This window comes from Ixodes scapularis, unplaced genomic scaffold (assembly GCF_016920785.2).
Source record: "Ixodes scapularis isolate PalLabHiFi unplaced genomic scaffold, ASM1692078v2 PGA_scaffold4__175_contigs__length_147842914, whole genome shotgun sequence".
Lineage (NCBI taxonomy): Eukaryota > Metazoa > Arthropoda > Arachnida > Ixodida > Ixodidae > Ixodes > Ixodes scapularis.
The window spans coordinates 128,673,322-128,689,530 of record NW_024609879.1 but is presented as its reverse complement, the minus strand read 5'-3'; the positions used below and the strand labels follow the sequence as shown (position 1 = coordinate 128,689,530).

At 40.6% G+C, this 16,209-nt stretch overlaps 1 protein-coding gene across 1 annotated transcript in view; it reads left to right on the top strand.

Annotated features, from left to right (window-relative positions):
* LOC121837692 (achaete-scute homolog 3-like) overlaps positions 1 to 9,641 on the top strand; it is a 10,391-nt gene extending 750 nt beyond the window's left edge. The window contains exons 2-3 of the mRNA XM_042293444.1: positions 4,625 to 4,711; positions 8,680 to 9,641. Coding sequence (XP_042149378.1) covers positions 4,625 to 4,711; positions 8,680 to 8,970 — 378 coding nt within the window. The 3' untranslated portion in view covers positions 8,971 to 9,641. The remainder of the gene's footprint in view (positions 1 to 4,624; positions 4,712 to 8,679) is intronic.
* Positions 9,642 to 16,209: the final 6,568 nt, after the last annotated feature.

Below are 16,209 nucleotides of genomic sequence, written 5' to 3'. Positions count from 1 at the left end.
GAAACGTAGCTGAACCGGGAAAAAAAAACAAAAAAAAAAACATAAAGGTAACCAGTTCGAAATGGTTCACGGTCTTTTTTTTTTTTTATTTTGTGTTAATATCACGAAAGGAATATACGAGGAACCAAAAATTGACAGCGCTATTTCCATGCGGAGCACAATTCGTCTGCCGAGCTCTGATTGGCTTTGATTGTAGGATAGAGCGTAGACCTCCAAGCAAACTGCCTTGAGGTCTACCCTCTATCCTTCAATCAGAATCAGGCAGAGCTCGGCGTTCTGACGTCACCACACCAACTGCAAAAGAAGCAGACGAACTTGGGCTCCGCATATATTGATCAAATCGTCATATATATCAGAATGGCAATGGATGAGAAATTGTGGGTTTCCGTGGCGGCTTTCGTGTTGGCACTATGATTAAGCTTGTGTGTCACGTGGTCACGTGACCTCATTCTGATAAATATGCTGTCAGTTAACGTTACGTCACGTGGCCCCGTGACTCACTGTGTCAAGTCGATTTAACTTGAGAACGTATTAGCGTTGTTGACACTGTGAGGTCAGATGACATCACGACTTCGACCAACGTTACTAAATAGCTCAGTTGCGGAACTGCCTCGTGCAAACCATGTTAAACAGTTCAGTTTCCTGGTAAATTAGCGACGTGTGCTACCAAAAGCGTCGTTGTGGTAGAAGTCCGCGATTAGCCAAAGGTTAACTTCCTATATTATGATAATGCCTGCCCAATCGCCGGTTCACAGTGAGGCAAGGCAATCCCCGTTCGTGACATCACGAAAGGAAACCATAGGAGCGCCCCACCTAAACATCTCGGCGCTAATACCGATGCTCGCAACGCTAGCAAAAGCAGATGTCCAAATTGTAAAGTTGTGCAGTATATATATATAGCAGTCCCGCACTATGGGTACATGTGACAGCCTAATAAAATGTTAGAGCGCATGACTGATAAAGCAGAGAGTCGTGGGTTCAAGACAAGTGCACATAATACCAAATCTAACATTAGCCTCCAGAGGCAGCATTTCGCGAAGTTTCAAGTTTATGCAAGCCGATGCCCAGATGTGACTTATGTTAGTAATATAATAATCTTCGTCTATCCTTCGAGCAATTTACTCTTAAATAGAAAATATAATTTCATCTTTATGTCGTCTTTTTTTTTTTTTTTTGCAGCATCGTGTATCGGATCTTTTTTTAAATTCCATTTTTTTTTTTTTTTATCTGCAACTGTCTTGTATCTGCCTTCACATCTATCACGTGTGCACAAGGTCATTTTCGGCATACCCCGCGACGGTGACTCGGTGTTTCACACTGCCAAAAAGTAAACAAAAAAGTACGTTTCCGCAGATCGGCTCAATTCAACCGCGGCGTATCTTCGAGTATCGTCCTCCCGTGTCGGCCTCTAGCGGTTATGTGAACTTCGTATACAGACAAATTTATTGATGATAATGAAAATATATTTTATGCTCTGCGAGTATTTTCCGGCGTTTTAATCCTCGATTTAAATAACTATGTGTTCCTGACACATGTATATAACTTCTCGTACTTACATATAGAACTTGGAAGTCTGCTATTGCTTATTTTATGTTATGAACAGCAGTCTTATGTGTCTGTGGGCTGGACAAAAAGTACACAGGGGCGCGTCAGAAATTGACTAATTAAGTAGCTGCCATGTTGAGTAGCATAAAATAGTAATTTGTTCTATTTAACAAAAAAACATCATCAATTAGCACGGGTGATGCTTATCTGCAAATTGAATAGATCGACATATCGTCAAGAACAAACCTCAACAGCCAGGGTGCAAGTTTATTCTTGGGTACGCCCTATTTTAGTACAGATTTCATCTGAGCATACAAAGGTGCGTATATATTAGTGTGAACAATTTGGATCACTGATACTTTCTGCATGATGTTTTACATGCATCACGGTGTTGAGTGTAAACAATGTTGGTTAGGAAAACAAGTGTTGTGATCATTGTGGAACGTATTTGGTAAACTATATTTCATTGTGTCATCATTGTGGAACGTATTTGGTAAACTATATTTCATTGTGTCATCATTGTGGAACGTATTTGGTAAACTATATTTCATTGGGTCATCATTGTGGAACGTATTTGGTAAACTATATTTCATTGTGTCATCATTGTGGAACGTATTTGGTAAACTATATTTCATTGTGTCATCATTGTGGAACGTATTTGGTAAACTATATTTCATTGTGTCATCATTGTGGAACGTATTTGGTAAACTATAGTTCATTGTGTCATCATTGTGGAACGTATTTGGTAAACTATATTTCATTGTGTCATCATTGCGGAACGTATTTGGTAAACTATATTTCATTGTGTCATCATTGTGGAACGTATTTGGTAAACTATATTTCATTGTGTCATCATTGCGGAACGTATTTGGTAAACTATATTTCATTGTGTCATCATTGTGGAACGTATTTGGTAAACTATAGTTCATTGTGTCATCATTGTGGAACGTATTTGGTAAACTATATTTCATTGTGTCATCATTGCGGAACGTATTTGGTAAACTATAGTTCATTGTGTCATCATTGTGGAACGTATTTGGTAAACTATATTTCATTGTGTCATCATTGTGGAACGTATTTGGTAAACTATATTTCATTGTGTCATCATTGTGGAACGTATTTGGTAAACTATAGTTCATTGTGTCATCATTGTGGAACGTATTTGGTAAACTATATTTCATTGTGTCATCATTGCGGAACGTATTTGGTAAACTATATTTCATTGTGTCATCATTGTGGAACGTATTTGGTAAACTATAGTTCATTGTGTCATCATTGTGGAACGTATTTGGTAAACTATATTTCATTGTGTCATCATTGCGGAACGTATTTGGTAAACTATATTTCATTGTGTCATCATTGTGGAACGTATTTGGTAAACTATATTTCATTGTGTCATCATTGTGGAACGTATTTGGTAAACTATATTTCATTGTGTCATCATTGTGGAACGTATTTGGTAAACTATATTTCATTGTGTCATCATTGTGGAACGTATTTGGTAAACTATAGTTCATTGTGTCATCATTGTGGAACGTATTTGGTAAACTATATTTCATTGTGTCATCATTGTGGAACGTATTTGGTAAACTATAGTTCATTGTGTCATCATTGTGGAACGTATTTGGTAAACTATATTTCATTGTGTCATCATTGTGGAACGTATTTGGTAAACTATATTTCATTGTGTCATCATTGTGGAACGTATTTGGTAAACTATATTTCATTGTGTCATCATTGTGGAACGTATTTGGTAAACTATATTTCATTGTGTCATCATTGTGGAACGTATTTGGTAAACTATATTTCATTGTGTCATCATTGCGGAACGTATTTGGTAAACTATATTTCATTGTGTCATCATTGTGGAACGTATTTGGTAAACTATATTTCATTGTGTCATCATTGCGGAACGTATTTGGTAAACTATATTTCATTGTGTCATCATTGTGGAACGTATTTGGTAAACTATATTTCATTGTGTCATCATTGTGGAACGTATTTGGTAAACTATATTTCATTGTGTCATCATTGTGGAACGTATTTGGTAAACTATAGTTCATTGTGTCATCATTGTGGAACGTATTTGGTAAACTATATTTCATTGTGTCATCATTGCGGAACGTATTTGGTAAACTATATTTCATTGTGTCATCATTGTGGAACGTATTTGGTAAACTATATTTCATTGTGTCATCATTGTGGAACGTATTTGGTAAACTATATTTCATTGTGTCATCATTGTGGAACGTATTTGGTAAACTATAGTTCATTGTGTCATCATTGTGGAACGTATTTGGTAAACTATATTTCATTGTGTCATCATTGCGGAACGTATTTGGTAAACTATATTTCATTGTGTCATCATTGTGGAACGTATTTGGTAAACTATATTTCATGATGACATATGGCGACGAGGTGCGTATTCGATGATTTTATATGCCCTGCAATTAATGTCTTAGTTCAAGAGCACAACTATAGATTCAACTTTTTATACTGCGACGCAAAGTTGTATTATTCACGGGTGTCCACGCCACCTATACCACAGTTCGTGACAACGTTTGGATTCAGTTAAAACAAATTGATGTTGACTCGTGTAAACAGAACGTTTTTTTTTTTTTTTTTATGTAACTCAATCTAGATTTTCCTTTGCTGTTAAAATAAATAACGTAATTTTTTTTTTTTTTGGGGGGGGGGGGGGGGAGATTTGAACATAAAAGTGGCATTAACATACAAACGATGAGAAACTATATAGCATCCTTTCACAGCGGAAATAGTGCCTATTGCCAAAACAACGCAGAAAGTATATTCTCAATTTAGCGGTTCATACCGCTTCAAACCGGTTCGAAACGTTATTTGTTTCCCCCCGAAAATGAACCGAACCGAAAGCCGTGAACCCGAACGCGAACCCAAACTGAGCCGATAAAAATTTCGGTTCGACACTCATGGTCGTGCCGGCTTCGAGACTCGTAGATGTGCGCGTTCCTGTAAGCGCAATATTGCACGGTGCACGTTAAAGGCGCCGACCGGGTGACGTTTGCCATCTACGCAGCCGCTGCAGGGGTCTGATCTGTTGCAGGGGGCCCCCGTACCGGCGGCAGGGGAGCTGTGCGAAGACGACTCGGCGGTCCTCACGGGCGACTCCGACGATTCCTGCTCCGACAAGGCAGGTCATTCGACTTGCTCGTTCTTACCACTTACTTGGTCAGCGGCCTATCAGCGGCCCTACCGTATTTTACGAAGCATAGTCCGCAAAACAAAAACCAAATGCAATTTTTTTTTTATAATATATTTTGCGTTTGGTGATTATAGTCGTACCACGGTGACAGAGCTTGCACGAAAAAAAAAAAAAAAGTTATCCTACACCGAAATATGCCTATTTGATTAACGCACATAGAAACTTGTATTATGCATGAATCATTATTAAAATAAGCTGTCATTAACAACATCCGTCCCGTCTCGCCATAACAAACAATCTTGAAAAAAAAAAAAGATAAACATTTTGTGCATAGCAGTACAAACCCGTAGATAGTACGTAGCGCGTAGAATTTCAAATTTTAGACGTGTATACAGTTTGTTAACTATATAGCCTGGAATAATACGGTAGATATGCTTATAGACGCTTTAAAACACGCGCCCGATTGAGCCGCCATTGCCGACCTTCTCTTGCCTTGCCGACATTTCGAGCCACTGAAGCAGGTGTTCACCAGCCTCTACAAAGGCTTATGCTAGGGAGAAGTACACAGCAGCACCTTAAGTGGCAATTACCTGCCCTGCTCTGGCATTGATGAAGTAAAGCGAACAAAATAAGAGGAAAAAAAAATTAAAGACGTTGACAATTTTCTGTAATGTGAAATTAGAGCGCAGCTCTTGAGGAGGAAGGGGGGGGGGGGGGCGATACGGAAGGAAGGGTATGCCTCTCCTCCCCCTCCCCCCTCCCCTCCCATTTAGTGAGAAATTTAGCGAAATTTTCCTCGCTAAATTTAGCAGGTTAAGTTCCCCCCTAAATTTATTGGGAAATTGACTCCCCCCCCCCCCCCCCCTTGTTTTTCCGAAGGCACTTTCTTAATCACAACGACTGCTCTCTTGTCAATGCCCCCCCCCCCCCCCCCTAATTTCAATTCCCGAGGAAACTCCTGGGCGCCTAAGAGCTGCGCTCTAGAACTGAAAACTGAAGGGCTCATGGACGCGCGTTTGGAAACCGCGAGCAGGAACCAGGAGTGGCCTTGCCAATAGCAGCGCCACCGCGGTGAACTTGCCGATAGCAGCGCCACCGCAGTGGCGTGCTATCGGCACGCCACTGCGGTGGCAGGGCCGCGAGTTGGCAGGGCAGTGAGTTGATGTATACAGTTACAAACCTTCAGTCTTGTCCCAAGGTTAACACCCTTACCCTATGGGTGTTGTAGGAACACCCTATAAGTAGGGTGCTGGTAATCTTAATCTTAGAAGCACAGTTGTGCATGGCACCCAGTTGCGCGTGCACAGAAACCGTAAATATACACACGCAATGAAGTATACGCGCAAGACCGGAATCATACTCATTCGCGGGTGACCGCCTCCGCAATTATACAGCGGTGACAAGTATCTAGGTTATCTGCAAGTATCTGCAGCAAAAAGTACTAAACCGTGGCGGAAAGCAATGGCGTCACAGCTCTGTGGCGGAAAGCAATGGCGTCACAGCCGAGTTGCGAGGCCACTTGCTTCCAGGAACTCTAGAAGTGCTCGAAAAGTGTGTTCTGCAAGGCGCTTGCCCCCGTTCGGGAACATCAGTTGGCGGGGCGTTGTCACCGGCGTGCGGGATGTTTGCAGGGCAGTATGAAGCACAGTTCGAGCGCTGCCGTATTTTGGACACGACCACAGCACGTGTTCGGTGTCCTCCAGGGTCCGCAGCTGTCGCAATTCGGACTATTTTTGCGTGAAATCTTGTGCAACGTTTTTGCCGTAAACGGGCAGCCCGCTCTCAGGCGATGTAGAAGGCTAGACTCCTTTCGGCTGAGTTTCGACTCCGGTATAGGGAGGAGGAGCATTGCCAGAGGCGACACCGTCATGAGGATGCCCCATTCGTGTGATCAGGTGGACAAGACGCTTGGCCTCACTGAATCGGGGGATGAAGTATTCTGGGGTCTCCTGGCCATGAGCCTTAGCCGCCAGAGAGTCCACCTGCTCGTTGCCTTTAATGCCACAATGAGATGGAATCCATTGAAATGCCAGTCTCCATCCCTTGGCCTCAACTTTGCGGGCTACATGGGCGGCTTCCTGTGCGAGTGGTGGAGCATCTTCCAGGTTTTCAAGTTGACAAAGGGCGCTTCTGGAATCTGTTAGTATAACTGCCGCTTGAGGCTCAAGTACAAGCAGCGCCTCAAGAGCCTTACAGATAGCTACTAGTTCCGCAGTTGTTGACGTGTAGGAAAATTAAGCCTACCAGCTTGCTGCACCGCCATGGACGAGATCAGAAATGCCGCTGTAGATGTTGCTGTTTCGGGCTTAGTCGACCCATCAGTGAAGACAGGTAGCCAGCCTTTATACCATCTATCTAGGTGATCCATAGCGAGGGAACGAGCTACGATGGGAGCGACAGATTGGTTCAGGCCGTAATTCGATATACCCGCAGTACCTAAAACAGCCACCCCTGAAGTTGTTCGAAGTCGGTGAAAAAGTCGCTTACACCCTTTTAACACCCATCAAAATGAAGGGTGTTTTATAAAGCTCCCTATTTTACAGGGAAAAAAAATATCGTAAGAGTGCAGGCGAACTGGTGAATATTAACCATGTTGAATTAACCTGAGACTGGGATAGAGAAGAAACATCCAAACGTAGAAGAGACAGAAAATAGACAGGACGACGTCTCAAACTCTTCTAGGTTTTTATGTCTTCTCTACCCCGGTCTCAGATTAACCCCATTTTACGATTATGAAGGCTTTTTACTCGAAATAGGGGTACTGAAAGGGTGTAGTAATTAGTCTCTAAAACACGCTTTTCAAATGTAGTTCATTTCTTCCAATGAATTAAAAAAACGGTTAACTTTTTTCACAGAAACCCGGTAGCAGGCTGGATATAGGTTCAAAAAGCTAATAAAACTTAAAAAAAAAAAAAAAAAAAAAAAAAGATCCAGTTCGGTCACGATAATTGTAGTATTCTGATATCGGGTTCATCGGCTTGTTAAGGGTCCGATTTTCAATATATGTGTTACCGGTTCAGCGTTTGCCAAAACATCGGCTTACTTCAGTTCAAGACAAAAGGAGAAAAAGGCTGTGATAAAACACGAAGGTTTGAGGAGATGACGTTACCTGGGTAATCGCAGGATAAAAGAGAAATACGAGATGTTCCTGGGTCGACACAGTGGCGTCACTTGGGTCACCAACCCCCCCCCCCTTTTTTTTTTGCACTGCCCAAACGCCCCCCCCCCCCCCCCCGTCTCACCCCTATCGGGACGAAACTGGGTCGACATCCATATAGCTAATATCGTCAAAAATAAGAAATGACTGCGGGCGCATGTAACGATTAAATCCGCGGGGGGAAAAAAAATGAAAGAACATGATAGCAAGAAAGATGGCATTGTTTTATTTCGTGCTGACAAGCGATTTTCACTCATGTAAATGTCACATGCATCCACAATGTCATTTCAAACGGTTTTAACCTTACCCAAACGTCGACTCATAAAAAAAAAAATTGTCTTTTTATTTTTGTTAGCGTTCCATACTCACGCAGTTCCAGCTTTCTGCGATGCGTAGAAGTTTAATTACATGGGTGAAAGAACACAGTTCTTTTCTTTTCTTTACGGACACCTGGTACATTTGGTGGCATGTGTCATTCAACAACTAAAAAGTGATAGAGCAGTGACATAAGGCAGTCACGAGGTCGAAGGCTGTGCGGAGCGCAAGTCCATCTGCTTCTTGCACAGCGGTTGCGATGATGTCAGAGCGCCGAGCTCTTATTGGCTGATAGAAAACATAGTGGGTAGACCTCGAGTCATCTAGAAATGAGGTCTACCCACTATCCTTTCAATCAAGGCCAATCATGGGCCCGGAGTCGTTCTCCCCCGTGCAAGAAGCAGACGACTTGCTGTCCGCACAGCCCCACCGTAAGACGAGTCTCTTTTGCGAGCTCCGATGTGCTAGACCAGTCTCGCTGCAGGCCGTCGCGGACCCGTTCTCGCCGGAGTGCAAGATCCCGCTGCCAGTACCCTACTCGGCGTACGACTGCTGGCTGGAGCCGGGCTTCATCCGGCGTCGCAACGAGCGAGAACGGCAGCGAGTGCGCCACGTCAACGAGGGCTTCGAGCGCCTGCGTAGCCACCTGCCCCTCTCGCCCAGGGACAAGGACAAGAGGCTCAGCAAGGTCGAGACGCTGCGCTGCGCCATCGGCTACATCGGACACATGCAGGCGCTGCTCAGGCGGCATGCCGACGAACGGGAGAACCAGTAGCATTGTTGACGAATGCATGGGCTAGCATAGTTCATTTTAACGGGTAATACTAAACAGCTCAGGGGCACAGACAAATAGAAGACCGAAGACAAACACGAAGAAGTCTTCCGTGTCCCTGCGCTGTTTATTACATAGCATGTACACATGTGCACCCTGCGATCCAACCGAGTCTAGTGCTCTGAGGAAATCATGCTTGCACTTGACTGCACATGTTTTATGCGGTGTAGGTCCAATAATTATGACTGGTTTGAACGAGACCCATTGTACCAATTCACCCAGTAAGCAGTATATAAGTACACCATGATCCTACTATTGTCACGAAAGCTTTGCCGGTGAAAAAAACAAACAAAACACTAAGCTAATGTGCGACTCTGTCAGAGTGCTCCGAGAACGTCGTGGTTGCGTGTGACTGCACAGTTTTCTACGCTGTAGATTCAACCCAACGATTCCTTTGAACTAGACCCACTGTATTGACACCCAGTAAGCTGTAGTACAATGACTTCATCGTGCTGTTGTCATGAAAGCTTGATGGTCGAAACAATAGAGATCTCAAATGTATACGATGGCGGATTACGCTGGAAATGTTCCGGCGAGTGGCACGTAGAGTTTATTCTGCCTTTTAGAGCGCAGCTCTTAGGCGCCCGTTTCCGGCTTGAGCGGCGTCGACGTCGCCGTCGCCATCGGCGGAACCGCGCGCGTTGCATCATGGGAATAATGCAACCGGGCGTAATTGCGCGTTGCATACTGGGAAAATTTCTCCGCTAAACTTAGCGGGGAAATTTTCGCTAAGTTTAACGGGAAATTTAGCGAAACTCTCCCGCTAAATGGCAGCGGAGAAGGAGAGGAGGAGGGGCACACCCTCCCCTCCTCCTTCTCAAGAGCTGCGCTCTAATTTCGCATTACAGAAAATTGCAAACGTCTTTCATTTTTATCCTTACTTATCGGCCAGTTGTTAGAGCCAGGCACGTAGCAAAGATTTTATTTCGGGGGGGGGGGGGGGGGGGCACCCATGACAAAATGTTGTATGAGGGGAAGGGGGGAGAGGAGGCCCCAGCAAAATCAAAGTTTTCGGGGGGAAGCCGAACCCCATGCCCCTCCCCCTCCCCCCCTCCCTCCCTACCCCCCCCCCCCCCCCCCCCCCCCCCCCCCCCCCCCCCCCCTGGCTACGTGCCTGGTTAGAGCGAACACATACCCCGAAAGGTTCGACGCAGCACCTGAGTCACAGCTACTAGGTTGAAACTCCCCCGAGCACCTCCGAGGATTAGTGCACTGTGCTCAAAGAAGCAGGCGCGCCCACCTTACTGAGGGGCATTCAATTAAGATCTCTTGTGTCGGACATCGTGAAGCTCGTTGTTTGCGTTTCCCTTGGCGGTCCACCATTTACCGCTTGGTCGGGAAAATCACAAGCGCACCTATGCAGAGCGTAGCTGCAGTAGTGCGGCAGATTTACTAGTCAATAACAAGTCAGTGTTGTACACATTCCTCAAAACAGGAACGAAAGCTCGTTTCTCGTTCCTTCTGAATCTTGGAATGCGTTCTCTGTTGTATAAAAGAAAAGCGGTCACCCGAGAAAATAAAAAGAATTGCAGGGCCTGCGTGGGCCTGCGGAAGAGACGAGGTTCTTACGTGCCGTAGTGGTGACCGGCGGGCCGGGGGCGCGGGAGCCCCGGAAGGAAGGAGACAACCGATACGGTCGGTGGCTGAAGCGTACTCTGTTTATTCAACTGGTTCAACGGTAAACAACATGGAGGTCGAGCGCCACGGGGACGCGAACCTGACAACACGGGCGCAATGGTGGACAACGGTGCTATCTAAATAGTGTGTATAGAACTTGCGAAAAATTTAAATACAACATTCTCGTCGTCCAACAGGAATGCTTTCCCATCACATTTCTAAGACTGGAGTGGTTCGTTAGGTTTAATGTTACAGTTGCATGGTTTTAATAAAACAATGTGCCGGATAATTCGTAAATAAACTAAAGCAATCGAGCAAAAATACTTTCATCAAACTACGTGTTGAGTCGCTCTCAATCACATTTGTTCTGGTCTTTTGGTTTCGACCATTCCTCGAAGTCGAAGGTTGAAATGGGCGCTAATAAAAATCCCCAACGCCTACTAAATTCGGCTAAATTTGCAAAAAGAGTTCTGGACAATCCCCCCATTCCCCCGACCTTGACCGTTTCAAAGAAGACTTTTAAGACCTCCAACTAGAGGTTTCTGAAATCGTCTGTTCTTGGTGATGATAACTCATCCTACGGGATCTTAGCATCCCAGAAATCGAAAAATTATGCTCGTGCGACATCTATTTCCTTACAAAAAAATGTGATCGAAGTTCGTGCTACGCCCCTTTCTGAGCGGAAAAATCTGGAGCACAGAATCCAGTGGAGGCGCCGGCGGCGTGACGACAGGAGTTTATATCAGGACCAAAATATATTAATGGATGTGTACTATGGTACGGCCATTTCGAAATACAGTACATGGTCAAGTGGTTTTGGCCAAACAAATTCTATTTTTAATTTAATGTTTGAATATGTTTATTACAACAGGCTGTATCTGCATGCAAAAATGCTAAGTGAACAGTAATATGAATTCCTTCAGAATATTTATAAGAAGTTGAGTGAAAAGACAGGTGAAGAAGTAGCCCTCTTCAGTGATGATGCAAATGAATAGACGTTAATGATTTTTGATGAATCTAAACAAAATTTTATAGTTATTGATGACTTCAGAAGGGGGTACTCGAGATAAAACATTTCTGGGAGCAAGTTTCAGATTTGATTCCAATTTCAAGAAAGAATTGCTCACTCATATTTATCGCCCATGATTTACATAGTAACTATACCACTTTGTTTGGATTTAAAGGTAAAAGCAGCATGACAACATTTAAAAGTGAATTTGCATTAGATAAATTTAAAAGGGTTTACACCCCTATAACACGACATAAATATAACTTTTTTACTATTTCATAAAGTGAATAATGAGTTCAAAATAAATTTTGGTAACAACTATTTTACTTAAATAAATGTATAAAACGAGATACTGGGATTTAAAGACAAACGTTTCAAGAGATCCGGTGATTGGGTTTCAATTCAATGATCAAGGAAATTACGATATGAAAAACGAAATGTCAGAAAATGTTGAGAAACCCAGTGAAAACCTTGATGCTGGTAACCTTATAACCCTGGAGAATAAAAACAAGGTAGACAATGAAAAACATAAGAATTTAAAAGAAAACCACGAAAACTTAAAAGCCATGAAAGTAATTTTAAGAAATTAAAAGCAAGCCATGAAATATCAAAAGAAAAGTATCTAAAACCAAAGAGGTGTATAGCATGTATAAGTAAATTTGAGCTAGCTTCTGAAAAAATACCATTTGGACCACTTGGGGGGATCTTGTTGACAAAAAAATAAGATTTAAATAACATGGTTTATATCACATTAAACTTGTGTTAAAAACACAGAACAAATTCATATGGTAAGTTGGGATTTATGTTTTTGGTTACAGGAAGATATATTAAACCAATCCAGCAACTTGATTGAATTATCGTTTACAAGCTTCTTAGTTAACAATGATAAAATTGATTAAAGGGTGAGAAGATCACACTGAATAATTGGTATCTTATACTAGAAAAACTTTATCCCTTTGGCAAATAATGTCCATATGCTAATGAGCTTATTCCATCTTTTAAGGTAACTTTTTATCACTCAGAACGGTCGGGGCTCTCATCGTTACTGTCTCTACGTTTCATTATTTTTCGACTTTATTAAATGTTGGTTTATGGCTATACAACTTTTTTTATCTTCTAATACTTATTTGTAATTGTCAAGGTTTAGATTCCTTTTCACTACATGTTTTAATTCCTTTGGCCATCTTTGATAATTGTGTACAATAAACTTCATATGGATAACATTTTGGCTTAGTGCAACACATTCCATTAGGATATTTTCATTCAAGTAATCTTTAAACTTACCAATTACTTTTTTTATTATCCTAGAAAAGTAGTTCATGATCTCTTGGATAATCAGATCGAGGTATCAAAATACTCCTTTTTTTTTCATAATTTTGTAGATGTTATAGATAATCTTTATCCCCTCACCGTATCTCTTTTTCAGAACATTATAGTGAAAGTCGTTCATTAAGGTCTTTGACAAATCTAGAACTGACATTCCAATATTATATTGGCTTGTCAGCAACTATTGTTGTTTTGTGAAAACGAATAGAAACAAAATCCTCACAGAATATTTTTCTGGATTTGAAGTTTACTCTTTTTAAAAGTTTTTGACATTTTTTTTTTAAAGATTTGAAATTAATTCTATAAGCTGTCTGTGTCTGACATTCTCCATCGTTTTTCCGTACACGGCATTGTTCATTAACTTAAAGCAATCTTTTTTAAAGTCGTTTTTACTTTGACTTTGTAGTTTTATCTTTAAGTCTATGTAATCCTTGATAAAAGGTTTCTCTTTGAATCCAAGAATTCGGTGTACCTTGGTTACTTTTACTCCAAGTTTAATGTATTTATTTAAGGCCACCTATGCAATGAACAACATATTTCTTTTTATCTTCTAGGGTTAAGAGAAGTTTTTCTGTTTATTAATTTGGGTCCAATGGAAAATCGTTATGTTTACCGCGTAATTCTTTGGCATATTTAAGATTGACTTCGAGGACGTAACCATATTCTTTTGATAAGAACTCATGAGGATCTATAAACTCGTAACGGTTGGGATAAAGGCCCATCCATATAGGTTATTTGCATCTAAGTACATTAGGTGGTTTGATGGTTTGGCTGGATCACAATCTGGTAGATATTTATTATTTGATTTCAAAAATGTGTGTTACATCGGTCATTTCACCTCTCAGTCCTTTTTCTATCATAAGGAACATATCCATATTTGTAATCTTTTAAAGTTTAATTTTAGTCAATTTTAACATTGCATCCCGCGCTAAATCCGGAGTTGTATACATAGTACCAACATGGGTCCAATCTATGTTTCCAGACAAACATCTAGGCAGTTCTCGAATTGTTTGAGATAAAGCTGGGACAGAACACTTTCCTAGTGTTTTGCAATTTTTTTTTTGTTTTCATATTTTATTTCATCTGTTATCTTACTTGTAAATTTACCTTTTGAAGGAAAATTGGTTTCATCATATCTTTCAAAAGAATTTATGTAATCATATGGAAATACGTCTTTTTGTAACAGGATGTCGTCATTGAGATATTTGGAGGTCCCTCTTAACTGTTTCTTAAATAGGTTTAAAATAAGTTCATTCAAATTTTTGTTCATAAATTTAAAGCTACCTAGAAATCTTCGTTCAATTGATTTTTTATCATTGATTTTTGCTATTTTTGAGAATGATATATATATATATATTTTTTCGTTGTTTGGAAGGAGCTTCCAATCTAGTTTTTTATATCCTAGGATTTTTATAAATAGATGACAGTCAAATGCGAATAAGTTATGAGAATAAACTGGAATAAACCTTGAGACATGATAATTTACATTACAGCTGTTACAGGTCGGGCCTCTATATTTTTCATTCCAATGATCGTGATCATTTACCTTGTTATCCTGGAATGGTTTTAGACATATGTAGCATTCATGGTCATTATCGTATATTTCTCGTTCTTTCTCATATATAGGAATCATTTCTTTGTTTAACCCTAGTAATTTAAGAATTTTCTTAGCAATATTTGTAATCTTTTCACAAAATAACTTTGCAGTATTTTTACCACAATAAACACACAGTGGAACCTTTATATTTTATAAGCACTAACAAGATAGATTCCAAAACTGGGTGGTATGCGATTTTTGTATTTATATTTTTCCTGCATTCTCTTTCATTGGCGATTCAAACTCAGCAAGGATAGCATACAAAAGTGAATTTACAAAAAAAAAAAAACTTGTTGAATTCAATATAATACGACTTTTCCAATTTCATTATTTTTATAAATTTCTTTATGGTCATTCGAAATATCTTCCTTCGTAGTTTGATAAAGACATTCGCATGTCTATACCTTTCCATTATCTTCCGAGTGGGAGACTAATCTGCTTAGATTCTTTATCCAACAATAATGTTCTTCATACAATAGGAGGCTTACTATACTTTAATAATAAGTTATTTTCCCATTATCGAGTACACCTATGGTGCCATCGAGGGCAAAAATTAATTTTTATCTTATTCTGTCTTTCAAACTTTGGATAATCTTTGGCTGAGACTAAAAAATTCAGTGCCATCAAAAGTTAATTCATTCTGATAACCCTCACATTTGGAAACTATCAACATAATCGTTTGCTGGGTGTAATGCTGAGAGTACAGCCCACATAAAACATTTGTTGTCCTTATTTTGAACACTAATCACAGCCTTCATGTCATTTGATAGAGGGATATATGTTGCCCCTTTCAATGGTTGAAATTTAGTGACTGCCATATTCATTCCAATTACTTTTCTAAAGTTTCAACCGGATCCTTCTAATTCACATTCTTGAAATTTGATGAGAATCCATTTATGAATCTTTTCCCCAATCTAGGCTATCCATGATATCAATCTCTGGAAAGACTATACCACACTCAATGATCTGGTCTTCTCTCTATTTCAACATCTAGACGAATGTTTACATGAATTTTCGTCTTTAATGTTACACCTTTGAGTATCTTTCTATGGTTTCGTTCGTGAGCGAGTTCGAGCGTTTCAAGCTCGAACTCGCTCAGCAAGACAATGCAGGAGATGGAGTTTCAGAAAGCACCACCTATGCTCTTCAAATAGGTTTTTCTCAGTTTTCCTTTTTTTGCAGCAACTTTCGATCTTAGGAATATAATTTCAATGAATTGCCGAATTTATTCTTTGTTGTGGATGTTTCTGAACTTAAATTTAATGAGGAATGTGACTAGATATTTATTTTTTATTTAAATAAAGTTCCTATTGCCAAAAAGTAGGGTTTTGGTGGGAAGAAAGTGTCCCATTGTGTGGTTTTAAAATTTCCATTTTGCATAAAGAAAAGATTTCAAAATAAAAAAAAGATAGCCGCACCCCCCCCCCCCCCCTAATGTTCTCGTTAAGGCTGAAGCTTAGAAATGCTCAATATTCGGCAGCATTTTTATGAGAGATTTTCTAGCCAAGTGAAACGACTTACATTAATACGTAGCTTATACGTTCCCCCGTAGCTGATTGCCCTACGGAGATGAAACGTCATAAAGTGCATTTAGGCAACGGGATGAATGAACCCTCCAAAGTTCGTCAATGTT